At 42.4% G+C, this 26,261-nt stretch overlaps 2 protein-coding genes across 3 annotated transcripts in view; one reads left to right on the top strand and one right to left on the bottom strand.

Moving 5' to 3' along the window:
• The window catches only part of NLN (neurolysin), a 29,150-nt gene extending 23,684 nt beyond the window's left edge, over positions 1-5,466 (bottom strand). Inside the window, exon 1 of the mRNA XM_082241905.1 lies at positions 5,201-5,466. Within this exon, the coding sequence (XP_082098031.1) occupies positions 5,201-5,427 (227 nt within the window). The 5' untranslated portion in view covers positions 5,428-5,466. The remainder of the gene's footprint in view (positions 1-5,200) is intronic.
• Positions 5,467-5,471: 5 nt separating this feature from the next.
• On the top strand, positions 5,472-24,961 carry SGTB (small glutamine rich tetratricopeptide repeat co-chaperone beta). 2 transcript variants are annotated; one of them, XM_082242204.1, is made up of 11 exons: positions 5,472-5,681; positions 9,795-9,913; positions 14,186-14,289; positions 15,503-15,572; positions 17,380-17,479; positions 17,890-17,994; positions 19,185-19,323; positions 19,411-19,473; positions 20,731-20,768; positions 21,496-21,579; positions 22,379-24,961. In XM_082242204.1, the coding sequence occupies exons 2-11, from the start codon at positions 9,814-9,816 to the stop codon at positions 22,488-22,490; spliced, it is 915 nt and encodes a 304-aa protein (XP_082098330.1). In that variant the 5' UTR covers positions 5,472-5,681; positions 9,795-9,813; the 3' UTR covers positions 22,491-24,961. The 2 variants fall into 2 exon arrangements, with proteins under 2 accessions (XP_082098330.1, XP_082098329.1); XM_082242203.1 differs by having other exon boundaries at positions 5,473-5,681; positions 9,792-9,913.
• Positions 24,962-26,261: the final 1,300 nt, after the last annotated feature.

Below are 26,261 nucleotides of genomic sequence, written 5' to 3'. Positions count from 1 at the left end.
CAAAAGAAGCAATATAGCAAAAAGTCAATGGGTTAACTGGAAATTACAGGTGCACTTGTGGAGATTAACTATTAAGAAATATAAGGTGAGATGAAAGATTCTGAAGTTTTTTATACATCTGAAATGTTTTGATAAGGACTAGGATTAGAGACATGAAGGCCCAGAAGAAAACTGGGGAAGGGGATAGAAAATTTGAGGTAAATCCATATATAGTGTGGCAAAACCATATATTCAGATGTAGGTCAACAATGCCAACCAGTGTCTGGGGAGTTCAGACTCCTACAATGAAGATGAATAAACATATATTTAAAGGCTTTGTCTCCGAATAAACATTTTTGAAATTACAGTACTCCTTTTTTTCATTAGAGATAGCTGAATAAAATTGGCTCATCCTTTTGACATGCAGGTGTAGAGTTAAAAAGGTGGCACTACCCTCTTAATAATTTTCTGGCTGGCCACAGAGACACTGGAATCAGAGATGCTGCTTTTGAATTATGGTGCTGGAGGAGACTCTTGAGAGTCCCATGGACTGCAAGAAGATCAAACCTATCCATTCTTAAGGAAATCAGCCCTGAGTGCTCACTGGAAGGACAGATCCTGAAGCTGAGGCTCCAATACTTTGGCCACCTCATGAGAAGAGAAGACTCCCTGAAAAAGAACCTGATGTTAGGAAAGATGGAGGGCACAAGGAGAAGGGGACGACAGAGGCCGAGATGGTTGAACAGTGTTCTCGAAGCTACCAGCATGGGTTTGACCAAACTGCGGGAGGCAGTGGAAGACAGAAGTGCCTGGCGTGTTCTGGTCCATAGGGTCATGAAGAGTCGGACACAACTAAACAACAACAACAAGATAGTGCCAAACAATCCATTTTAGGAAAGAGCCAAGCTTAGGTTAGGCCCATTCATTTCAGTGGGTCTATTTTGAGTAAAACTTTGTTTCACATCACCCTGGGGTTCATATATTCTCTCGCACAGAAAGAGGCCCATTCTGCCTGGTAGCAGCCTATAAGTTAAAAAATGGGGACTGGTCAGTAAGGCAACCCCCTCCACAGTCTGTCACAATAGTAACACAAAAGGAACAATAGTAGTATCAGAATAAAAGAACTTTAGGAAAACCAAGTGGGGGGGGAGGCAGCGTGTGGAGAACAGCCTTTCAGGAGGGAAACTGACTGCCATACAAGGTTTAGGTAATAGCTTGGCAACGACTTGAGTGTGGAGAAAGTAATTTTTTCTGTTTTCTCTCTTACTCATAATAGTTCTGTTCCCAAGGCTAAATTTGCTTTCTAAGCTTCCAGCAGGCCACTGCCCCCTCATTATTCCAATTTTCTCTAAAAGTACAAGGGATAAATAAACAAAGGAGTTCTCACAATCCCACAATTCATGCTCCAAAACACATTCAAGCTTGCTATTGAGGGGCGGGGTGAAGTTCCAACCACAGATTTCAATTAGACCTTTTTATGACAACTGTTATCAGGATTTAGGTAACCATGAGAAACCTGACAATGTAAAGTGAAGCTGAAATTTAATCTCAGCAACAGACCTCCAGACCCTGGGAATTGAACCACAGCAACGCTAGGAAATACAAACGATGGATTAAAATGTCAAAACGTACAAATTACTTATCTCTCCAACAAAGCAGTCCCCTGATAAACAGGAGAAGTGAAAATGAATTTGGCAGCTTGCAAAAAGATGGGCAGGGCAATCCGGTGGGAGCATCATGTAATTGTGATCCTATGTATTCCCAGCGGCAGAGCAGAAAGCAAAACAATACCAGCATAAAGGAAGAAGAAGAATGAAACAATGCCAGCAACCACTCCACTTCATCCCTGCTAACGCCACCATTACTGCAGTACCCTGTGGAGGGAAGGAACCAGTCAACAGTGGATGAAAGCAGGTGTGCCGTAAGCTTATCACAGAATCCAGTCTATGCCCCCGCCAAGACGCAATCCACCAGTACAGAGAATCTACTGCGCGATAGGCTCCATGGCCCAATGGTTAGAAGGGCAGCAACTGACCCCTGCAGCCACAAACTCCAGGGCTCTCTTTAGACAAGGGACGGAATCCCGTGCCAGCAATGAACATCCTGCAAAAAACCCTTTTGCCAGGGACAAAATGGCAACTCTGCCTGTTTTAAGTATTAAAAAACTATTAAAAAATTATATACTGTCCTTCAACAGGCATTGCTGGTGTGATTTGCATAAAAGGAAAATGCAAAAAGAACAAGAAAGAAGAAGGGGGGAGGCACAGGTAATAATCAGAAAATGTTAAGACTAAAAGGCAGGAATCACCATATAAATACAATTGGCAGAGATAAAATTAACTCTAAAGACCTGGGAAAACAAGGAGGTATTTGCTTGGCACTGACAGGACAACAAAACAGTTGCCAGGCAGATCTCTCTGGGGACAGCATTCCATAACTGGATGCCATTACTGAGAAGGCCTTTCTTCCCCCTGGTCCTGAAGATGTTACCGTTTGGGTAGGCACATGAGGAGATAGGCTAGTCCTAGGCTGTAAAGGGATTTAAGGGTCAAAACCAGCTTTACCACTACAATAGCACCGATGTGATGTGATCATGGCAACCAGTCCCACTTAGTATTCTAGGCGCTGCATTCTGAACCAGCTGCCATTTTTCAAAGGCGTCATATGGAGCACATTACAGTCTAACCTGGAGGGTAGCAGAGCACGGAACGTTATGGTTAGACCCTCTCTGTATCCAGACTTTATTCTAGCACACCAATATAAGCTGCTAACAGGCACTTCATGCCACAGAAGCAACCTATGCCCTCAGTGACAAATATGCGTCAATGAGAACGTTGAAGTGGCAAGCCTGTTCCTTCAGGCAAAAGGTGACTGTGTCGAGTACAACATGAACTCTGTGCAGATAAGCTACCCAACCACAGCACCCCTGTCTCACCTGTATTGAGCATCAGTTTATTAGTCCATTCCCCCAGCATACCTTACTATCAAGCCCCACCGGAGGTAACTGCTGAAGGGGCTGTTACAGGAGAACATTGAGCTGTTATCCATTGGCAGAGCCAATCTAAAGCCCTGATTGGGTGACAAACACCAGTGCCTGCTTTCATTATAGGGCCCTAACCATTAAGACATCCAAGCTGAGTAACAATGGCAGGAAGGAGCGCTATCATCTGGAGAACACACACACACACATCTAATGCAGACAGCTTTTATTGAATAACCGCACTAGCGGGATGAATTCTGACAGGTTCACAAAATCATGGGACTGTCAATCTTGCATGGTCCGTGTACTTCTGAAATATGCCCAAGGGTTAGCTGAGTAGCAAGTGCAGTGTTCCCCATCACTGCATCCCATAAGAAACCAAAGGAGATCTAGAGTGAGATCACCTGGCATAAATTCACTGTACTGATGTTGTGTTGGGCGTTCAAGGGGAATTTAGGACTGGGCGCAGCTTAGAGATCAGATCACACTCTGTGGCTTTCAATTAAAGAGCAGGAAGAACAGACAGCTATTTTTGGAGGGTGCTCACAGAGTATCTCCATATTAAGAGCTTGAAAAACTTTTTCTGCAGATGTGGCGTTCCTTGGCCATGCAATTAACCACTGCGACTAGTACATGCACATATAAAGGAAAATGAGGACTGTTCTGTTGCTCTCATTTGCTACACTCACTCCCTGACCTTAAGAAGTCTAACCAAGCATTATCCCACAAACATTCAACCAATGATAAAGGCCATTTACTCTCATCTCTAGTACTAGAAAGTAACTTCATAGGGACTGGTGACAGAAGCACTGCTGAAAATATGAAGCACGGCTTCGGGACAACAAGCAGCATTGCATTATTTATGCCTCGTGCAGAGATGAAACTTTACTTACGTCAAACTCAAGACACTCTGTACATATCTAAGTTCTCCTGTAAGATTCACTCATCTGTCTTTCATGTATCAGATATTTAACATGCACTGATTTGCTGCCAGATCCTAAGCAGAACTGTGTAAATTCAGGTCCACTAATGGATTTAGGCAAGACTAAATTGGCAAAGGAATAGCTGCTGGAATAAAGCAATGATTTCAGAATATGTCACAGAGTCATGCTTATTCAAACGGCATCTAAAACCTGCAACCACCCTCATTAGTAACACAGATAGTGTCTTAGAAATTATTATTTTTTAGCCTTATCTTCATCACTGTAAAATATGTATAGGACCATAGCATATTATATATAGGCAGACTGTTATAACCACTCTAGCTCATAAAGACAAGAACAATAGCTTTACAGGTTTCTCAATCATATATTAAATATACAAGCATGTCTGTTACAAACGCAGCTAAGCACATTTCAATAAATTAACTCCAAAATTCACGAGCAACTTAATGCTTTTGCTAAATGATTACTGAACTGAGCCCTTTTGTCACTGTTCTACATTAAGGTGTGTCAGAAACTGTATTGTATTATTAAGTAAGGGATCTCATGCAGTCAAGGCAGGCACATTTGGGTGCTCTTTAATCCTACTTCTCAAACTGCAATCCAGTGAAAGCATATACCCAATTGGTCCATTAAAGATTAATCTAGAAATCTAATGGTACTGAAATCATGACATGTGGACTCAATATACATAAGATGTTCCTTGCATGCATCCCACATGAATGCAGGTTCCTGCCTGCAAAGGCTCATGTCACAATAAAGAGATTCCCATAGTGTGCCCCCCCCCTTTTTTCTTTTTGCATGTTCGATAGTTTCCGTCACATTCTGAGTGCCGGAGGCTTGCTAAAATTGTGGCACCTAAAGGGAGGAGAGGGTGGCCAATATGGTCAAGAGGGCTGAAGTGGGGTGGGGTGGGATCTTCTTTTTCAGGGATGACAACTCCTAAACTGCAGCGATTCCCTCCTCTGCGTCTATTTGAAACACCCTCAAGAATAAGGTATGGCTTTCTTCCTTAGCAGCGAGCATCTGAAGGAAGAAACGGGCGCTGGAAACAGTTGAAGGGAAGGCGATGGGGAGGTTAACCTATAAAGGAGCGATTTTACCAAGCGGCTACTCCCACCGCGGAAGGAAGGGCATGGCCGCTTAATGCACTTGTGCCACACAAAAGATATTGCGGCCAGGAGGGAAAAAAGACAGCCAGACCCCCTCCCATCAGCGTCCTTCAGATCCCACCCGAGACCCTCCCGCTGCCGCCTTACTCCTTTGCAGGTGAGGCGAGGTCTTTCTTGCACGGGGGTACCTGCAGAAGCTTCGGCCCGCGGAGACGCCCAAGGACAGCATGAAGGGAAGCCGAGCGAGGAAAAGCAGCCCCCGCTCCCAGCCAAGGACGCCCCCCTCTCGGCTCCCACGCGCCGGCCGCTCCCAGCTCCCTTCGCCGCCTGCCGGGGCGCACGCACAGCTCCCCCCACGTGCGCCTGCAGCCGCCGCCGCTGCTTCGCGCGCTCGCCGCCCAGCCGAGCTGCGCATTCACTTCCGCCGGGCCAGGTCTTGTTCCCGCCGCCGCCGCCGCGCGCGCAGGCGCGCCCCCTTCAGGCACGCGCCCGCCTTCCCTCACTCCCTCTCACCCGGACGACAACAACGCCTCGGGAGCGAGCCGGGGACAAGTTTGTGCCTCTCATAGCAGCAGCAGCGGCGGCGGCGGACGAAAGCAGCTTGGGAGCGGACAGCCATTGCTCCGCCCGCCCGGTCTTCCTCCTCCTCCTCCTGATCCTGCTGGCGCGGTAAGCTCTTCTGCCATTGCCCTGCCCTTCTGCATGGAGTGTGCCGCGCAAAAGCCGCAGAGAGGCGGCTGCCGCCGTAGCCGCCCGTGCAAGAAGGAGGGACGGGGCGAACATCTGGCTCTCCCAGATGTTGGTGAGGAAGGGCGCCCGCCCAGCATCCCCGTCGCTTTCCTTCCCCCTTTTGCAGGTCTTCGCCTCGCACCCCACCCCTCGGGTAGCTCGCCGTCTCCCGCCTTCGCGTCCGGGGCGATCTCGGTCTGGCTGGCGCACCTGAGGTGGACGTAGCCTAGCCAGATGGAGAAAATGGGCGAGCGGAGGTGTTTGTGTCAGGTTTCCTAGGCAGGATTTCTCCCGCGTTGGGTGCGCATTGCATGGTTGTCCTGGGCTCCCAGCCCTGAAGCTGTCCACCTGCCAAATGTGCGTATGTGGGCGAACCAGGGGGAACCTGCCGAAAGCATTCCCAAGGAATAACGTTTTCCGAAATAGAAGCGGCCAGTTATATAACTCCTTAAAGTGCACCGGGGGGATGCAAAATGCTGCCGTTATTAAGGACACGCTGCATCCTCCTGCGCTCGGCAACGTTTGCCTCCAGTGGGCTGCGCCACCATTAAAACAAACACACCGTTTATTATATGACAACACTTCTTGCTTCGCCATTGGCTAGCAACCCTTTGGATGTTCATCATCAGCCTTAATAGTCCACACAGTATTTTTAGCATCGGTATTATGAAGTCTTTTCAGGGTGAATTTGGCAGCGGGCGGTGGGGAGGAGGAGGAGAACCTATGAAGTTGTACTGGGAAAAATTTCCCGTAAGTTACATAATTTCTAACAGAGAAGATGCTGGATGCAAATGAAGCTCTGAGTCAGCACTGTGTCACTACTCACAAGTTTGCATTGAGGTCACCATGTTCTAGTCTTCATCCTAAAGGGCAGTTCTATGTTGGAAGAAGACAGTTATTATATTTATTTTCATAAAAGGGCATGTTTCCCTTTGCCATTTCCATCAGTTCAGTTGTGTGGTTCATTTAAAACAACAATGTGGAAAGCAATTTGGGGCTGCATTGATAGGTGATAAATTATTATTAATAAAAATTTAGTTCTATAGCAGCATCAGTGAGCATACTGCTTTACAGAGTCCTTAAGGACATTCCATACATTGGAGGTAGTTGGTGGATTTTTGGGGGGTGGGCGGGGCAGCTGCTGCTGTTTTCATCCTTTCATCTCTTGCCCAGGGCTAATATGCTTATGCATTGTGTAAATAACCATGGCCAGCCTGAGGCCTAGCTGCAATGTGCATGTGAGTTGCTGTAGGATGGTGATAGGAAGAGCTCAAAATATTTACTAGGAAGCTTCCTTTTACTTGCAAAATGTTTTATCGATTGTTGTCATTTCATTTGTTTTTTGCTCCCCCCCCTAACAATCTAAACTGCCTCGGGAATATCTAATTGAAAGATGGTTTAGACATGTTTTAAATAAATAAATAAAGTGCATGCCTCAGCAAAACCCAAAATGCAGCCTCACAGTAGACATAAGATCCATAGTGACAGACCTGCTGTCTTTCGTGAACATCTTGAGCCCAGCAACATGTAGTCTGAGTTCTCATCTCCGGTGGTGAGTGCACTCATTCTTCAGCACTGGGACTTGGTTTGCTGTTAAATGAAGAAAAGAGTTCCCTTAAGGATATGTAATGTGCCAAGCTTCCGCCCCCACCCCTGGAAGCTCAGGCTTCAATAAATTTCTAAAAGCTCACTTGGAACCCAAGCTCGCCCCATCTTAACCCCCTCAAGGTTCACAGAATCTTAGCACTATGACTCACGCCCCTGGCCTCTGAGTATGAGCCATCAAGCATAGATCATAATAGCCTCCATATGCCAGTAGTCCAGAAAATGTACAACATTTGGCTTAGTCTGGTTTATCTCAATTTTATTGAAACATAAATTATTGTCTTCCCTTTGAACGCCCCCTCCTGCATTCATAAATAGACCAACACTTGATATTGTTTCATTGGTAAAATTAGAGGGGAAATGACTATTACTCATACTTATTCTAAGTACAATCACAAGGGCTCCTGATTGGATGTTCAGCTATGTGATGCTGAATGTTACCTGTTATCTCTGTTCTTTGTTTTTGTTTAAATTCACGAACCAAGAACTTACACATTGATCACTAATAATGAACCATATGTTGTAGGTATTACTGAAAATTTATTATGCTATTTTTGTGATATACAAATGAAATAAGAAGACTTGGTATATTTATTTGTATTATTATTCCTACGATCCTTGTTTATAAAATCCAATAAAAGGGTATTAAAAATAATAGCCTCCATATTTTGAGAACTAGGGAGAACACCTGAACAGACCAGGAAACACACCCCAGCTCTGCTCTTTGGGGAAACTGTACCCAAACTGCAGCAACCTCTCTCTTTCTCACTTTAACCCCTCCCAGAAGTCAATATTGCAACCCAACCAAATCCATGCATATAGTTGATAGAACTACCAGTATGAATATGCTCCACCCCAGCAGGCAGACAGTGTTGGGTAGCAATGCCAGCACAGCCAGGATCCTACCAGCCTAAATGCTGGCTCCCTTGGCCTGAAGTGAGATGAACACTGCACCCCATAGTCGCCTTTGACTGAACTTAACTGTCCTGGGGTCCCTTAACCTTACCTTTTTTACCATAGGGCAGAAGAAAAGACCCAGAAGAAAAATCTAGAAATTCCAGAGTCAGGAAATTAATTTCTGTGTTGCGAAATGAAATCATTGTCTCTACTCAGATCCAAATGAACAGAATTGACCTACTTGATAAATTGTATATTGTTGATCAGTGCTTGGTTCCGTATCATTTCCAACTACTACGTTTCCTCCCTTTTGTGCCCTTTTTTTTAAAAAAAAGCATGATGTTTTCACTGATTTTCAAATATATATATATAAAAATAAAACCCACAATACATTGCACCCATTTGTATGCATACCTGCCAGTTGAGGGTGATACTTTATGTCTCTGTTGAAGGGGCTTCTCTAAGCCACAAAAGCTTTTGTCATTATAAATTGGTTAGTCTTAGTATGCTATGAGATTCTTAGTTCTTCCCTCAGTCCTCATGCAGGGAAATAGAGAGCTTAACAGGCTTAACTGCTTCCTGTATCCCCACATTTTGGCTCTTTGAAGTGCAGCAGTTGCATGTTGAGAGGCAAATCCCAACAAATCAGCTATGTGCATGATTGGTTGAAGCTCTTCTCTCAGTCTACAGATGGTAGCAAGGCAGAGGGGCAAAGTCAGTTAAGAAGATAAAAGGTAATTTGATGAATTTATCAGTGCCCAAGGCCTGGGGGGCAGGAACCCTGTCTTTCTATAAGCACTCCTTATCCCAGGGGTCAGCAGATTTTTTCAACAGGGGGTTTTGTGGAAGGCCAGACTATAAGCCATCTCCCCTGACTTTCCCCTCCCTTCTCCACAGCACCAGACAAGCCCTGGTGGCTGCTTACCTGTGTCTTGCGAGCTGCAGGGGCTGGCGGCAGCAGCGAGGGGACGATGAGCGGTGCACGAAAGGGCTCCGGATAAGGGCTGCTTAAAATGGCGGCCGCTTGAGCACTGCTGCTGCTGGCACCAACAAAGCCCAGCCCTCTTCCTCCTCTAGGCAGGGCGGGGAGAAGCCAGGAGGGAGGGAGGGAGGGAGGAGGTGCCGGTGCCACCACCGAGGGAAGGAGAGGGAAAGAGTGCATGTGCGATTCCCGGACCATCTGCGGGCCAGATCCAGAAGGCAAGTGGGCCTGATCCGGCCCACAGGCCTTAGTTTGCCGACCCACGCCTTATCCCTTCCCTGTTTTGGTTTTTGGAGAGGAACAGCAATGGGGAAAAGCAAAAAGGATTGGTTAATGCAATACTATTTAATTGATTTTTTTTTAATGTTGGAATGAGCAGAGCCCTATAGTCTATGATAAAGGAGTCTTCGTTATCCACAACAAACTCTTCTAGCTTCAGCATAATTCAGTAAAGTAGCATCCAGAAAAACTGTTGTTGAAATTAAAAGCTTTTGCGTTCTCAGTTTTACTGGGTTTCCCTGTATTTCCTTAGAACTAATTTGATTGTTCTTACTTTTGTGATTCAGGAGAGCTTCACAGACCTTGAAAATGTCTTCTGTCAAACGCCTTGTATATGCTGTCATCCATTTCTTGCGAGAACAGAGTCAGATGGATGCATTCACATCAGATGAACAAGAAAGCTTGGAAGGTTTGTGGTGATGACTGAAGAGTCATGATGCCTGATGGAAGTGTTGATGTCAAATGTGTGAAAACCAAGAGAGGCATTAAAGCTGTGTTTGTTTTATTCTGTGCTGGAGGTTTTCAAGCAGAGACACCTTGTTAGAAGATGACTAATAGCAGACAGACTTCCCAGGAAGACAGCTTGTCGAAACACAACCAATGTTCCCTTGCAGTGCGTAACCCCTGGAGAGAGCTAGGTCAGATTGCAGTGGGCAGCCAGACCTGGCGCCTGTTTTGTCTTCCTGAATGTTGGAAGATTCAAGAGAGATAAGAGAAAGTACTTCTACATGCTGTGCATACTTAAACTGTGGAACTCACTCCCACAGGAGTCAGTGATGGAAGCAGCAATGGACGCCAACTAGGGTGGCTTTTAAAGAGGATTGGACAAATATATAAAGGATAAGGCTTATCAATGGCAACTAGCCATGATGGCTATGATCTGTCTCCATGATCAGAAACAGCAAGGCTTTTAAATACCAGTTTCTGGAAACCACAAGAGGAGAGAATGCTCTCATGCTCGGGTCTTGCATCCAGGTTTCCTGCAGGCATCTGAGCAACCACTAGGAGAACAGGATGCTGCAGTAGATGTCCCATTGGCCTGATCCTTATGTTCTTAGTTTACATGGAGCAACAATGAGGCTCAGTTGGCAGGAAACCACAAACTGGGTGGGCTTGGTAGCCAAAAATTGCTTCTGGAGGCTGGTGAGGCTCATCTTTCTTGTTTCATACACCACAGAGGCAGAGTAAAGTCTTCCATGTGACATGCTTAGATCAAAGGCAAGGATAGAGAGGCTTAGCTCTAGGTCTGCCTCTCTATGTTGAGGGAATTTCAGCTGGGAGTGGCTCCCATCCTGCCTGGTATGTAGTCAACTGGAGTTTCTCAGGGTACTTCCTACCCGAGAGTTGAAAGGAGATGATGGCAAAACCATAGTTCATTTGGGAGCCATCTGTGGGCCAACAGCAGATTCATTACATACATGAAATTGCCTTATTCTGCACTGGATGTAGATGTGTGATTGCTAGGCTGTAAATGAACTGACCTGGACCCTGAGATCATCTGAGGCACTGCTTCATGTTCCTCCTCTACAGGAGGTTTGGAGGATGGCAACACAGGATCAAGCCTTTTCAGTGGTGGCCCCCTTTTGTTCAGAACAGTGAACTGCAATACTTGCATAGGCATAACCCAGCAAGATAGAGTCAAATGGAATTGACATGTTGAGGGATTAGGAAATTTGTGCTTGATTAGACAGTAGAATTTTTCTCAGTGTAAGCAATCCAAGCATACAGTGAGATTAAGTAGCAGGGAAAGAGATATGTTAAAGCTCAAGCAGAGCATGAAGCAATATAGCTTCATGAGAAGCTATATTGAGAAGGCTATGGATCAAGCTATGGATTGGGATGGGGAACATGTGACTTTCCAAATTTTTTGGGCTCCAATTCCCATTATCCCCAGCCAGCATTGCCACTGGTCAGGGATGGTAGAAGCTGAAGTCCAGCGTTCATCTGGCACGTCACAGGCTTCCCACTCTTGACATATATATATACAGTGGTACCTCAGGTTACATAAGCTTCAGGTTACATACGCTTCAGGTTACAGACTCCGCTAACCCAGAAATATCACCTCGGGTTAAGAAGTTTGCTTCAGGATAAGAACAGAAATTGTGCTCCGGCGGTGTGGCGGCAGCAGGAGGCTTCATTAGCTAAAGTGGTGCTTCAGGTTAAGAACAGTTTCAGGTAAAGAACAGACCTCCAGAACAAATTAAGTACTTAACCAGAGGTACCACTGTAGTGTGACTGCTTGCACAGATTGAGGGCATAGACAGGAATAGGAAGCTTATATAGAAGCAAAGAGGAGTCATGACCTATTAAGCAAAGTGGGTGCAGCAAGATGATGGGACTAATCAGGCAGGCATCACAAATTGCATGTAATCGAGGCCCTTTGTATGACTTACAAGACCTTTTACACTCTCCTACATAAATATATGGGAATTCTGAGTTCCTTGGCACAGCACGTACCTTGACCAGCAGAGTACCAATTCCTAGTATGGGCAGCAGGAATTGAGCAACTTCATGCATGGAAGAATCTGCAGTAGACGTCCCTTCATCCCTACCTTGCCATGCTCCCAGGAGTAATATATGGGGGTTGGCGGGAGATGGAGCATCAGTGGTGCCCTTCAAGTGGTGATGCCACTCCCCAGGAATGGGAAAGGCAGGGCAGAGGTCCAGGGAACTCATGAGTTGGCGGTGGCTGCACAGGTGTGCACCTGTGGGCTGCTTCTATTTTGAAGGGGCCAATACTTACTGTTGTGCCCTTTTCCCCATGCCAGTGAGTTCTGCTCTGCCCTTGTGCCATGTGCCACTCTGGCATACTCCCTTGTTTTTCGCAGGTTTTTTCTTAACATCAAATGCAGTTTTGCTAGGGGAATGTGTATTTGGGGGTTTTTTTAGGCCTTGCGGGCCTGCAAAGATTGAGGGTGTAATTCCATGTTGAGCTTGTTGGCTTGGAAAGCATCTCAGCAATAAAAAAGAAGGCAGCTTGGCTTTTCGTTAGGAAAAGTTTGTTAAAATAAATAAACAATTGACAGGTTTTTTTGGAAAGGTTTGGAAATAATTCCAGATTAAAAATTTCCTTTTCCAAAACAGAAGCAGTGTAGTGTAGTAAATATACAGTGTTGTACTCAGCTTGGGGAAACCCAAGTTAAAATCCAACCTGAACTGCAAATCTTACCAGCTGACGCCAAGCCCTAACCTCACAGGTTTGTTGTGAGAGAGTATCAGTATACATTAGCTTCCTGCATTGTGGTGTCCCTCTACATGTTTTGTATGATTATTGGCCATGCTGGTTGCAACTGATGGGAGTTTTCGTCCAAAATAGGAGGGGGCAGCAGTTTGGGGAAGGCTGATGTACATTACCTGAACTTTTTGGAGTAAGGGGTAGGGAAATAGTGAAGCTGTTGCAATAGTTTTACTACAAAACATGCTCATTATTCTTTAATAGCAAAGTAACGTTGATATCCTATATATAAAATCATTCTGAATTCGAGAAAATTGTTTGGAAGTATCACAAACCTAAATAAACTTTTATTTGAAACCATTTGTTTATTTTAGACTGTTCTATCCCAGGACGTCAGAGTGCTTTATAGCAATTGCAAACAGATGATGCAGTTTGTTCTAGAAGGCCCGTTATTATTTTAGAAACTCTGCACCTTTGGTACTAATGGAAGTTGTGCAGATGATATGTTCGTTTGTTTTTCTTGCTTGGATAACACATGCACTTTTGTTAAATCAAACATTTTTGTGACGTTAGAGAGAGAGAGAGAGAGAGAGAGAGAGAGAAAGAAATATTGCAAGTTATCAAGATAGGTCCAGTCTGTCCTTATTTAGCCATAGAGAGGAATGATTGCCCAGCTCGTGTTGCCTGTTGGAAAGAGTTGACACTGTAGGAGTACATGAATGTGGTTGGTCTCTGATCGGTATAGAAGCAAGCCCAATTCAAACCATGGGTTCTCCAGCTGACTTGATTAGTTTGTTATAAATTTCAGTCCTCAGTCCAGATGACACAACAAGCCAAGTTTCAGGGAAAATAAGACTAAATGCTGCCAAAGTTGTGAGGCAGGAGGGAGGTTTGTGTGAGCCTAAGGATCCCCTCAGGCTTGTTCTAGGTCAGGTTCATAGCGTTAAACCATGGTTTACCATTTCTTGTGAAGGTGGCCAATGGGTGTAGTTGACTTAGAAACTAGGAAGACGTGATACCAACAGTCACACCATTATTTTTTCCCATATGAAGTACATTTCCAAAGAAATTCTAATCCAAATTGCCTTTTGATGGAGGCTGAGAAAGCTGACTAGTACTTATAAATAACTACTTAAATCTATAAGTACTTATTGATGAAGCATGTTCCTGTGGCCAGGTTCGTCAACTGAGTCTGGGTCAATTGGTGTTGACTGAGAGAAGGCAGTGCTTTATTTATCCACTACATGTTAAATTTGCTGATTTGCACAGATTTAGCTGTCAAAATCCACCTCTGATTTTTTTCAAGTTCTTTGGTTTCTGCCATTAATATCCTGCCTTTCCTCTATCATGGCATACATAAGGTCACCCTTCCACAACTGTGGGTTTGATTCTGGTGTTAGTGAATTGTCATTATAAGGCATGGAATGAAGAATTTGTGTTACTCGTATATATTGGTAAATTAACAAGTGGTTTCCTTTTTAAAAAACAAAACATATTTCTCTACAGTGGCAATTCAGTGTTTGGAGACAGTCTTCAAAATTAATTTGGAGGATTCCCATCTTGCAGTACCTATACGTTTGACAGAAATGTTTGAAGATTCTTGTCACAAGGTAAGATTGTATTGGAGCAGATACGTTTATAACTTAAATAATTTTAACAGGGCACAGTTTTTTTGTTTTCTTAGGAGGTTTTAGTTCTAGCATGTTAGCTGAAGAAAAGGGACTAGTGGTCTGGTTCAGACAATTATATCTGCCCTTAATAAGCTAAGAACAAAGAGCCTCACATGCAACTCTTTTTCTACCGCTTTTGCAACATGCCTGAATTCAATGAAGAAGCCACCAGTGAACCATAGTTTGAACAGGAAAACTTGGTGATCACCATCTTTGGAACAAGCCAGAATCTTAAACCATGTGTTGAGGCTTACTTAAACTTGTAGTCTTGTTCCATCCTGTCTTGTTCCAAGGTTGGTAAGTATAGTCAGTCTCCTGGTTTGGACAAGAGACTACCATGTTTCATTCAGGCCAGTAAAGGGTAGCAGAACAAACTGCATGTGCAGGTAAAAGGTTCATTCATATTTCATCTTATTAAGCCAAAATAATGATTGTTCAAACACTGACAATCTCTCAAAAGAGGCTTCAGTAATAAGTAAATATATACATACAGATGAACTAAAAATGAATAAATACGCAGTAGTCACTATCCTGATATGTGTGTGCCAAATTTTTACTTGAAAGCAAGTGTTTAATTTTAAAATAAATAAGACTTTTATATGGGTACAAACGTTCTGAGGGTCAGGTACCTGTTACTGAGTTAACAGCTAGATTACAAATTTCTGGCACCCAGCGTTGAGCTGCATGCAAGAATCTGCATATTTATTAAACAGGTTTGGCAATATTTACCACTTGTTTTGGGCAGAAGACAGTCACGTGCTCAGATAGATAATCAATGTTGTAGAAGCTGACTGCATGCAACTGAGTTCAGCATGGATTGCTACACTTGCACACCCAAGAGCTTGATGTTTTGTTTTAAAACCCAGTGCAGTAAATGCAATTCATACTTGAATATTCCAGATTGCTATATTATTTTGATTGGTGTCTCAGTTCCCTGATGCACTTAAAAACGAGAGTCATATCCTTTATACCAATTGATTTTTCTTGCCCTCATCTGTACCTTGCATAATAAGCTAATATTAGCTTATTAGCCTGCTCATTGCTGATAGGCCCACTCTGGCTAAATTTCCATTTAAGATTGGTAATAGAGGTAGCTAAATCTAGATAAGATTATTTAAAAAATGAGATTTACCTTTCTTTAAAATTCATATAGAATGAGATACTGCCTCTCTCAGATTCTTTGCCAGAGGATCTTGAGAAAGCTGACCAGCTGAAGGATGAAGGTATGTAACTGAGAAGAAGTAAACATACCATTCCATTTTGCCATAGTTTTCGTAGTTCAGTTGTCGGCCATATTGAAGTATGGTTCATGAATGATGCACAGCTATTCAGGCTTCTAGCCAACCCTGTTAGTAGAGAACTGTTGGGTATTGCATTAGATGCTGTATAATAGAAAGGAATAGTCTGCTGGCTGCTCTGGAGGAAATGAAAAGGCACAGGAACACTTAAACGTAGAGCGCAATCCTTACTTGGAAATAGGCCTGCAAAGTTAGTGAGCTGGACTCATTCAATTAAAAACTTCTAAACTACTAAAAAGATTCCCTCATTTAACTGGGCAGCAGTTAAAATATATATTTTAATACAAACTTGTATAAAAAACTGTGGGTGAGTAGTTCAGTTTTGGAAGAGGCAGTCTTCTTTCTCTCTTACACAGAGAATGTGTGTCTTCTGAGAAGGTAACTGCTATTAAACAAGGGAGGAATTCAATGTCACACTCTTGAAATTGCTCCGTCAGCGTAAGATTTTCAGCTTGCCGGATGGAATAATCCTCCATTCTCCTCCCTCCCCATCACCTACACTGTTCTGGAGGTTCTTCTGACCTCCCTTGGAGCCAAATTTGGGGTGCCATGGGGGAGAACCAGGGAGAGAAGTCCTTGTGCATGGCTTCCACTGAAAGGGCTTGTTGGGTGATTCCCGCCCCCCAGGTGTTTTATTATCACCATACAAAATAAAAATAAATAGAACAAAATACTTATTGCTTCAGAAATATGATTTGTGCCTGTGTGCAAATTTGATTGCCTATCTAATTAGTAGATTAACATTTCTTTAATACACTTGCAGCTCTGTTTGGAAGTAATCCCACTGAATTTAGTAAGACTTACTTCCATAAAAGTGAGTTAGGTTCCCTGTCTCTGTTGTGTGCTGATTGCAAGTGACACCTTTAAGGCATGTTCTGCCCCCCCCCCCCCGCCCAGAATGCTGGGCACTAAAGTTCATTAAGGGTTGATGGGAATTATAACTCTGTGAGGGATAAGCTCGCAGTGGCAGTGTTGAATCCAGGAGCACTGCCAAACTGCTCCTTCCAGAGGAGTGTGGTATCATCCAGAACAGGCCATCTTCACACCTCCCTGATGTGATAACTCAGGAAACATACCAACTTAGTTTTTTCAGGATTCAGCTTCATTTTATTGACCTACATAAAGCCCATCGCCATCTCCAAGCTCCCACCTCCACTGCCTCTCCTGATTCAGATGGAACAGAGAGATGGAACAGATATATTAACTGTTAAATATTTTCTATATACTGCAAATCCTTACAGTTGTTACCCCATTCACCCATGCTGTAGGCCTATGAAATAGGTAATAAAAGCTTTTCCTATTTTAGAGATTTGGGGGCACCAAGGCTTCAGTTCTGTGATATGTCCAAGGCCCCCACTCATTTATGACATGGCATCTAAACACAAAGCTTTCAGATACAGTTATAGTACTCTAGCTACCAGACTATACTGACTCGCTTATTCTACCCATTTTCCTCCTTGTTTAAAATGACGATATCTCTTGAATTTCCACAAACAAAGGTCATATGTTGTGTCATTTTGTATCAAGGAATATTGCATGGAAAAGGCATGCATAGTTCTAGTTGGCATGTGTTATACTGCTGAAAGCAATTTGTTTCTGAAAAGACAGTTGCAAAGGGCAACAGAGTCATAAAAGTGCTTTATGTGGTGTAGTTTATAACAATCTGTGGCTGTTGTTTAATACATCAGCATTCCAATTATCCACAGAATTTTATTGTTGCAATTTATTTCAGGTAATAATCACATGAAGGAAGAAAATTATGGTGCTGCAGTGGATTGTTATACTCAGGCTATAGAATTGGATCCAAATAATGCAGTCTATTATTGCAACAGGTAAATAAACTTGTAACAATGAATTATATCAGTTCTACTATATGTCTACACTTCCCCAGAACACGGCTCCAAACTCTTGTCCTTGTTTGATCACCAGCATGCCCCCCCCTATAAAAACTCCACTATATTTCCTTAAGTAGTCCAGTTCAGTCCATTGCGAAGTTAGTTTTGTTCAGGTGACTTTGCTGGGGATAGGGTTGCAATGCTAGATATATTTGCTTGGAATTAAGTTCCGCTGAGATTGATTGGAATTAATTTCCAAGAAAACATGATTAGGATTGGGCTGCAAATTAGTTTAAATGTTAGGATGTCAACATTACTGGATTGAATTGATGAGTGGATGGATAGTCTCATTGTTGATATACACTTTTCTTAGCTGCCCTCTTTGTTCTTGTTCTTTTTCACTTCAGAGCTGCTGCTCAAAGTAAGTTGAGTAACCATAATGAAGCAATAACTGACTGTGAAAGAGCTATAGCAATAGATCCAAAATATAGCAAAGCATATGGAAGAATGGGGTAAGTAAACCTAACTTGTTTGAACATCAAATTTAAAGTGTGTTGTCCTAACACACTTACACATCAGTTATCAAACTCTCGCCACACTTACAGTATGCCCCTGGGATAATTTCTGATCGCTTGGCAACTGCCTATCAGATTTATTTTATTCTACCAGTACATAAACACTGCAGACTCTGTCTAAGAGGAGTCAATATGGGTGTTATTGAGAATGATACAGCAGCAATAGCAACTATTAATTTTGTTTGGCCTAAAACATTAGATGTACAACTACAATGCTAATTGCAATAAGAAACATATTTGAGTTAGATGGTATTGGTTAAGTTGGACCCTCTGTAAAAGAGACATAAAGCTGGTGAGATGATACCTTTATTGGGCTACCTAGGACTGCAGATGTGCAATTTTTAATTTAGCTGAACCTTTCAACCTTTAGCTTAACAGCCAAAATTACTAGTACAGTACAGGTAACTTGCATCTTACATGGGGGTTATGTTCCTGGCCATTATGCATGCAAGCAAAACCATGTAAAGCCAGAACAACCCCTAGAAAGCCATTTTAAAAATCGCTGCAGTTACATTTTTCCTAGAACCCTGCCCCCTTTTAATTTTTTTGTCAAGCTTGAAAAGCTGAATGCGCACAAGTTAAATGCAAGTAAGCAGCAGGCTTGCTATAAATTTCTCATATGACTTTACTTTTATTTTATATTTTGAAGAATTTTATCATTTATACAAGACATCTGTTTTTGAAAATTGAAGTTAACTTTTTTTTGGGGGGGGGAGTCAAGTCGTTTGTCTTGTCTAGAGCACAGAATAGTCTGGCACTGGCACCCCACCAACCTCACCCTGCCCCCATCTGTCTGCCTTCTTACTTACAACCAGTCAGAGGGTGGCTCTGCTTGTCATTGGTTCTGGTTTCAGCTACTGTTGGGCTTCCTGCCTCCCGCTCTGCTAGTCTCAATGGACACCAGCCAGTCAGTGTAGGCAACACTCTAGTTCACTGCTGGGAGTTCCCTGACACCTCAAAGCCAAAACAGACTTATTATGTCTTAAAAGTTTTGTGGACTAGAGTCCTTCCTTAGAATTTAAGCAGCATTTACATTTTTTTCATTTAAATCAATGCGAATTAGATCAGAAAATACAAATACTCTTTCAGATTGGCTTTTTCACATTGGCTTCCTTTGTTCGTATCAGATTGGCTCTGACTTCAATGAACAAATACCAAGAAGCAATTAATAGCTATCGAAAAGCACTGGACCTTGATCCGGAAAATGACTCCTATAAGTCAAATCTGAAAATAGCCGAACAGAAGTTAAGAGACATGTCCAGTCCTGTAAGTTGGCTTTCAAACTATTTATTCAACTATTGTAATGACTCGGTGCTACTTTGTACAGGATTGATGTGTATATTTAATTTTCAGACTGGAACTGGATTAAGTTTTGACATGGCAAGCTTGATAAACAATCCTGCCTTCATTAGCATGGTAAGTTCATTTAAAATTAATTTTTGTGGTTTCCGTTTCAGGTCCTCCTTCTGTTTCATGTCTTATTTTGTTCTCCTGAAGAGCAATTTAGAAACCTCAACTCTTCTTACTCAATGCTGACAAACCCCATGGTAGATTGTCACTGATTCTTTTGTTTTGCTATAATGAATTCTGCTCCCAAGTCTTTGGAATGCATTTCAAAATAGTTTTGGGGAGGGTCTTATGGCTGCTTAGAAACGGGACCTACATTGTATATCCTGATAAAATGAGGTTTTCTATGAGCCTCTCAAAACTGAGACCCCATAAGGTGTTGGATCCAGAGATGTTTGGAATGGAACTCTGCCAACTGTGTGCTCTCATAGGCAGAAGAGAAGAAGGGAGATGCAGTTTTTGCCTGTTGCCCCCTGTGGCGATCACACAGGGCCCCCGGACGTTTGACGGTCTATTGACCCTGTGCCACCACTGTAATTGCTCTCTTTGCTGCCACCAACCTGTTTCTCACGGGTACACACAGAGTCCAGTCAGTTGGTAACATTAACAAATAATCAAGTTTATTTTATAGGCATGGACAAGCTTATGGTTTCAGTTAATTTTTCTTGGCAGTTTCTTAATCTTAGTTCCTTAACTGTCCTATTCGTATCTAACAACTTCAAACTGATTATCCCAACTAACTATGTGACTCCACCTAATAATTCCTCTCACTCTCTCACCACACAACTCGACCAACCCACAGACTATTCCTCCCTCCTCCTTCTTCAGCTCCCAACTCTCAACTGACTTTCACACAACTCCCCCTCTAACTCTAACTCTATCAGTTTCCACTGGCCAATCACATCACACTCATTTTAACCCTTTCCTTATGACCCACCTAGGAGGCAAACGCCACACCCCCTAAAGCCCCCCTACGCTACCTGAAAACCTGCTCCAGAACGTTGGAACATCTTCCAGAACAGTGTGGGAGGTGGCTCTTGGAGCCGCAGAGGGCAAGGGAAATTGGCAAAAATTGCCTCTTCCCTTTTCCTCTAGCAGGAGCTTCCACTGGATCCAGGTCGCTTCTGCAAATTGAGAAAGCCCTTCTGTTTGCAAAACAGCAGGTTTGGATCGAGCCCAAAGCATTTGCTTGCCAGACAGCTTAGGGTTGGTCAAAGGTTTGACCTCTGTTCACAATGCTGTGGAATTTCAAGCCTCCTCTTTATTCACTGTGCTATGGGCTAAACACTGGCTGCATTACAACTCAAGGCATTTCATCTATTTCAGGCAGCGAGTTTAATGCAGAATCCTCAAGTTCAGCAACTGTAAGTATGAACTAAGAATGGAGTCTCTGTTGAAAGACATAAGTGAAAAAGTCTTTGGCATACCATAGAGGATATGATGGGGGTTTTTTTTGGGGACGGACGGACTCTGAACTAGCAGTTTTCACATCATGGGCACACACACCTGTTCCTTCCCTCCCCCCACCCCTGCAGAAGGCACTCCCTAGGGGTAAAAAGTCATTAATCATTTTTCTTGCTAGTAATAAGCAGCAATTCAGGGATTGCCAAGAGCAAAATTCTGTTAAATATTATGTGTGCTGCAGATAGGTGAAGAGGCGGCTTAAGACCCTAGAATCAAAACTGACACTGGGATCTCAGAGACAACATGAACAGACCTTGAATAGATTAAAGGAGGTGCAGAAGACCAATACTTTATTAGCAAATCATACTTTTATCAGCAAAATATTTTATTGTTATTCGGAAGAATTCAACAGGAATTTCTCAAGCACAGATCCCCATTGCAATGACTCAGAATTGTGCAAGAGAGCAGCTGTGCCTTCTAAAACTCCCGGTTGTTTTAATTGGAGTTGTGCAAAGGAAAGTTGTGCCAATTGACGTCCTTCCCAGAGCGACAGCTACATTTACTTGTAGCTTATTTTCTTTATATAATATGGCAGAGAACACTTGATAAATGTATCTCTCTCTCTCTCTCTCTCTCACATACACCCACTCTAATGCCTATATTTCTCCATGTATCTAAAATCCTTAGGATGTCGGGAATGATGACAAATGCTATAGGGGGCCCTGCGGCAGGTGTTGGTGGCCTCACTGATCTGTCAAGTCTCATACATGCGTAAGTGACGTACATAGTGCAATTGCAAGTTAATATTTATGGAAATGGTTTATTTATGAGGTTCTTTTTATTCATATGAAATTTTATAGACTGCTTGTCCATAAGAATGTTCAAGCAGTATTATGCTTGCAAATATGTAAGAAGTATATTAGGACATGAGTACACTAAAACAGTATCAAACAGCATATAAAATTCCTTCATTATCAACAATGTCAGCCACAGGCAAAACTAGTTGTTCAGTTCAGTTGATGAAAGCTTGGTTAAATAGAAAAGTCTTCATTGGGCTCCTGAAACTGAAAATAGAATGTGTCCCTTTAATGATTAGTGGTACAGAATTTTGCAAAGCTGGTGTAACCACTCTGAAGGCCCTGTTACTGGTAGTTTAATACCTAACACATGACACTATTAGCAAGGCCTCACCCACTGAATTTAAAGGTTGGGCAGGGCTTAGGGACCAATGGAATATTGAAAATAGTCTATTTTTAAGTTGTTTTAAAGGGGGCTGACTTAGTAGTTCTTGTTTTCTGTTGCCGTCGCTGGTTACAACTTCACATCTATGTTCTGATCCTTCATTTGAGCATTGGGCCTGTGCTTTCCCTGTCTTTTCAGCAAAATGAAGAGCAGCTTTCTAAATTTCATGTTTTTTCTCAGCTTAGGGCAAATGGGCTGTCTGATTAGTACTTTCTTTCAGCTGTAGAGTTAATTTGAGCTTTGGCTTCCTGTGTTTTGAGTACAGCACAACAGTGGCTTCCTCTTGTTTACTGATCTTTGTAAAATAAAAACAAAAATTTCTGTACAGAGGGCAGCAGTTTGCACAGCAGATACAGCAGCAAAACCCGGAACTCATAGAGCAGCTGCGGAACCACGTTCGAAGCAGATCTTTCAGCGGCAGCACTGAAGAGCATTCCTGATTAAAAGCAGCATGTGATAGAACACTGTTTTACTAATTCCAAAAGGCATACTGTAGCTAGTAGCAAATATCACCATTGTAATTCTTCTCAGACATGAGACTGGGAATCCTTTTGTGTGTATTCCTTATCGTCTGTTGAAAACAGATTCATTGCACACAGATGTGAACATATCATGTATGTATATTGATGCCTTTGTAAATGGACTATAAATAAAACTGGTGACAGATTAAAATCTTTACATATAAGGCAGCATTTTCGTATCAATGCACAAAAGCATGCAATTTTTCGTTCTCTTTTAAGAGAGTGGATTTTTTGCACTAGGGTTGTGCGTTGAAAGAGATCACCCACTTGTGGTGACATAATATTACTTGTGGAGTAATAATGCTTGATAGGCTAGTCAGTCCTATGTAAAATCTGTATTCAAAATATATTAAATAAGGCAGCCTTTCCTCAAAACTGAAGGGTTGCCGCTGCCCCAGAGACAAGGCTGTGGCAAGCGAAAACAAATTTGCATGACTAATGTTGCATTTCTTGCTTTATAAGCTTATAAAGTGAAGACTGCTTTTTTCCACATTGTGGGTCATTACTGGGGTTTTTGAAAGGAAGGCGAGCAATAGGTCTGATTGTTGGAGTTGCTTCAGGCTAAGATGATGTGGTGGGAGATGGAAAGAGGGTGAGTAAACCCTAAGCTGGGGGAGAAATAAATAGGTCTGTCTTGTAGGAGTTGGACCAGAAAGATTTAAGCTGTGCAGAATTTACGGGTCTATGCGTAGGTACAGGCAAAGAGGTACAGCATGTAGGCTGACAAGCAGGGAGTACCTACTAAGTTTTCAAAGGGAGCGCTACTGTGAAATAATTGGAAACATTTCTTATAGGGCAGCTTGGGCTAGATGTAAAAGGGGACGCTTGGCCTCCTTCTTTGCTATACTTGTCTTAATAGACAGGACTTGCACAGCAGCAGTTCCGCATTGCAATGAATGTATTGAGAGGAGCAAGGAGAAGGAAATTATGAAAGCCATATTTAAGACTTGTGATTGAGTAATAGGTGATTCTCAGTCTCCTTATCAGTTTGTAATGGATGGATAGTGGGGAGAATTTTAGAAGCCCTAGCCGGAAAAGGTGCACCAAGGGGTGTTGAGGAAAAAGCAGTGTAGAATCAGAACAAAAGATGGGGATGAAAGTTTTCCCAGTAATATGCAGAAATAGTCTCTCTGGCGTACACAGAACCCAAGATTTTACCCTGGAGATAGCTCTGAAAACTTTGATGGAATGACACCATGTTTTTATAAAGAGATGAGTTATATGCTCATACTATCTATTCAATGTAGTTGTCATGTGCCTGTTTACGTAATCTGTGGTTTATGTAACCACGTATTGGTTGCACATTAGAAACTGTCTTAAGGGAAATCTGACAGCAGAAAGTTAATACAGTATGTATGTTGTAGATTATCTGAAGTCAGCTTTTTGTTATCCCCTTTTAGTTCTGCCTTTGTTCTGAATTTTTATTTGTTGCTGATGTCTTTATGCCTCTTCCTTCCTATACGCACCTCCTGTCACTATATTTTTTATACTGTAATTCCAACCAAACATACTTATGCATTTCTGCAGAACCAATTTAGAAAGTCTATAAGGAGAGAAGCTTTCAGGCTAACAATATATTGCCACATTCAGGAAATAGTTCATTGGAGGATATTTGGAATGCTGAGCAGGTGGGAGAGCACCAAGAGTCTGTTGCAGTGCTGTTAACATTTGTCTTTTTCCTCAGCAACTCGCTCTACAAAGCAGCAGTTTTTGACCTTTGTTTTTCAATATGCTTGGTCCCCACTGACCTGTCCTTTTCCGAGTTCTCAAGTACCTTGGGTGTCTGGGTATTGGCATTAGGACAGTGCTTCAAGCATATTTTCATTCAGAAGTAGGAGTCGCTGCTGAGCAAGTGTAATTAGAATACTGAAAATATGGAATATAAAGCTTGCAGTATAAAGGTACAATGCAAACTACTCATTAAATTGCTTTTGAGTAATTAACATTTAAATTAATTAGAAATGGCAGTAGCTATATACTGGTGTCCTGAACTCACTGGGTAGAAATAGTCCAGTGCTGATTTAACCAGTCATGATAGTGTTTTCAAAAAGTATGATCAGAGATGCAACCTTCTTCGTGGCTACCACCCCATATTTAAGTTGCTGATTAGCACCTGTTCAGATGTTCAGTGAACTAACCAGATAAGATGTGTTTGAAACAGCAGAAAGTGTTGCATTTATGGCAAACTACTAGCCTTTTCACACTGTTAGATCAGGCAGACTGTTTTCCAAATAAAAATGCACATTCCAGGTAACATTTTAGGTAGCAGCTATTCACACCTGAATCTGTTCTTCGGTTTTCCATAGATGATTCTTGGATCAGTCTTGTGTTGTTTGGAATAAGTTTAATAAAAGAACACTTAAAATAAAGAATAGTTTACTGTTTTCCAACATTGTCTGTATAGTTTTTACTTCCCATTTATTGTTTCATGAAGAAATTGACTTTATTGTACAAATTGGTTTTAAACTAGGACTGTTTCTAGGAGTTTCTGCCTGCTAATAAAACTAGTTTTCCCTATCTGCAGCATTAAGGAAGAAACAGCCTTGCAGTTGAATCCTGCGCTTATAGTTTCCTTTTAAATGTGTTTAAGGGCTGGTTTAATACAATAAATCCTCACTGTGTATCATTCAAAGACTTATGTTGGCATTCTGGTCAGTTAGCCATATGGAATGCAAACTAAAATATTGCTTCACTGCTAGCAGTGATACTTGTGGGAGACATCTATATGGAGGGATATGCCAGCAACTACCACTGCAGTGTCTTGCTAGATGCTTGGGTTGCTAGTCTGGTTTTTACTGAAATAATTCAAAACAGGAGAAATTCTTGACTAATTGGTTTTTGCATTTCCCTTTGCACTCATAGTCTTTATGGCCCCAGAGTCCGGTTGCAGCAATGTAAAAATACAATATTAAAAGTAGTTAAAACATCAGGCAGATGTCAAAGGCCGGGTAAAGAGGTACCTTTTCAGCATGTGATGAACACTATACAAGGAAAGTATCAGCCGTACTCTTTCCAATTTCTGTCAGAATCTGAGCTATTTCATCCCTACAGTGCCTTGCAAAGTAGTTGCAGCAGCCTTCAAACTGTACAGAGCCTCCAAAGTTCAAAGACAGCATGCTTCTAAGTACAGATACTAGTTGCTGGGGAGCAATAGCTCCAGAGAACTCTTGCCTCCAAGTGCCACTAGCACACTTTCCAGAGACATCTGGTTGTTTACTGTGAATAGAATGCTGGATTACATCAGGGATGGGGAGCATGGGACCTGCTATATGTTTTTAGTCTTCAACACCTATCAGCCCAGCTAGCATAGCTGTTGGTTGGTGATGATGGGAGTTGTAGTCCAGCAACAGGATTCCCCATCCCTGGACCAGATGGATGTTCGGTTTGAATGGCTCTTATGGTCAAAATGGCGCTTCACTGACTCTGTACTCAAATCACCCTGGTTCCCCACACCTCTTTATTACATGGTGAATTAAATCCCTAATATATGAACACCAAAAACATTTGTAAAATATGCTGTATTTCTAGATGTAGAGAATCCTGTTTTAATGTAGGGTGCGAGATTGGGAATTAGCCACTGCTTTTCCTATGAACATCAGCGTGCATGAAATAGTTTGCACCCTTCCTCAATACAGATTAAGAGTCATTTATCCAGATACTACATGCCATGTTGCAAGTATCATTAAATGA

The sequence above is a fragment of the Podarcis vaucheri genome, assembly GCF_965113315.1.
Source record: "Podarcis vaucheri genome assembly, chromosome: 11".
Lineage (NCBI taxonomy): Eukaryota > Metazoa > Chordata > Lepidosauria > Squamata > Lacertidae > Podarcis > Podarcis vaucheri.
The sequence above is the reverse complement of the archived record's forward strand: the minus strand, read 5'-3'. Positions and strand labels throughout refer to the sequence as shown.

Coding starts and splice junctions, on each gene's coding strand:
- SGTB (XM_082242204.1), top strand. CDS start 9,814: ATGTCTTCTGTCAAACGCCTTGTATATGCTGTCATCCATTTCTTGCGA. Junction 14,290..15,502: donor TTGAAGATTCTTGTCACAAG/GTAAGATTGTAT, acceptor AAATTCATATAG/AATGAGATACTGCCTCTCTC. Junction 17,995..19,184: donor AAAGCATATGGAAGAATGGG/GTAAGTAAACCT, acceptor TGTTCGTATCAG/ATTGGCTCTGACTTCAATGA.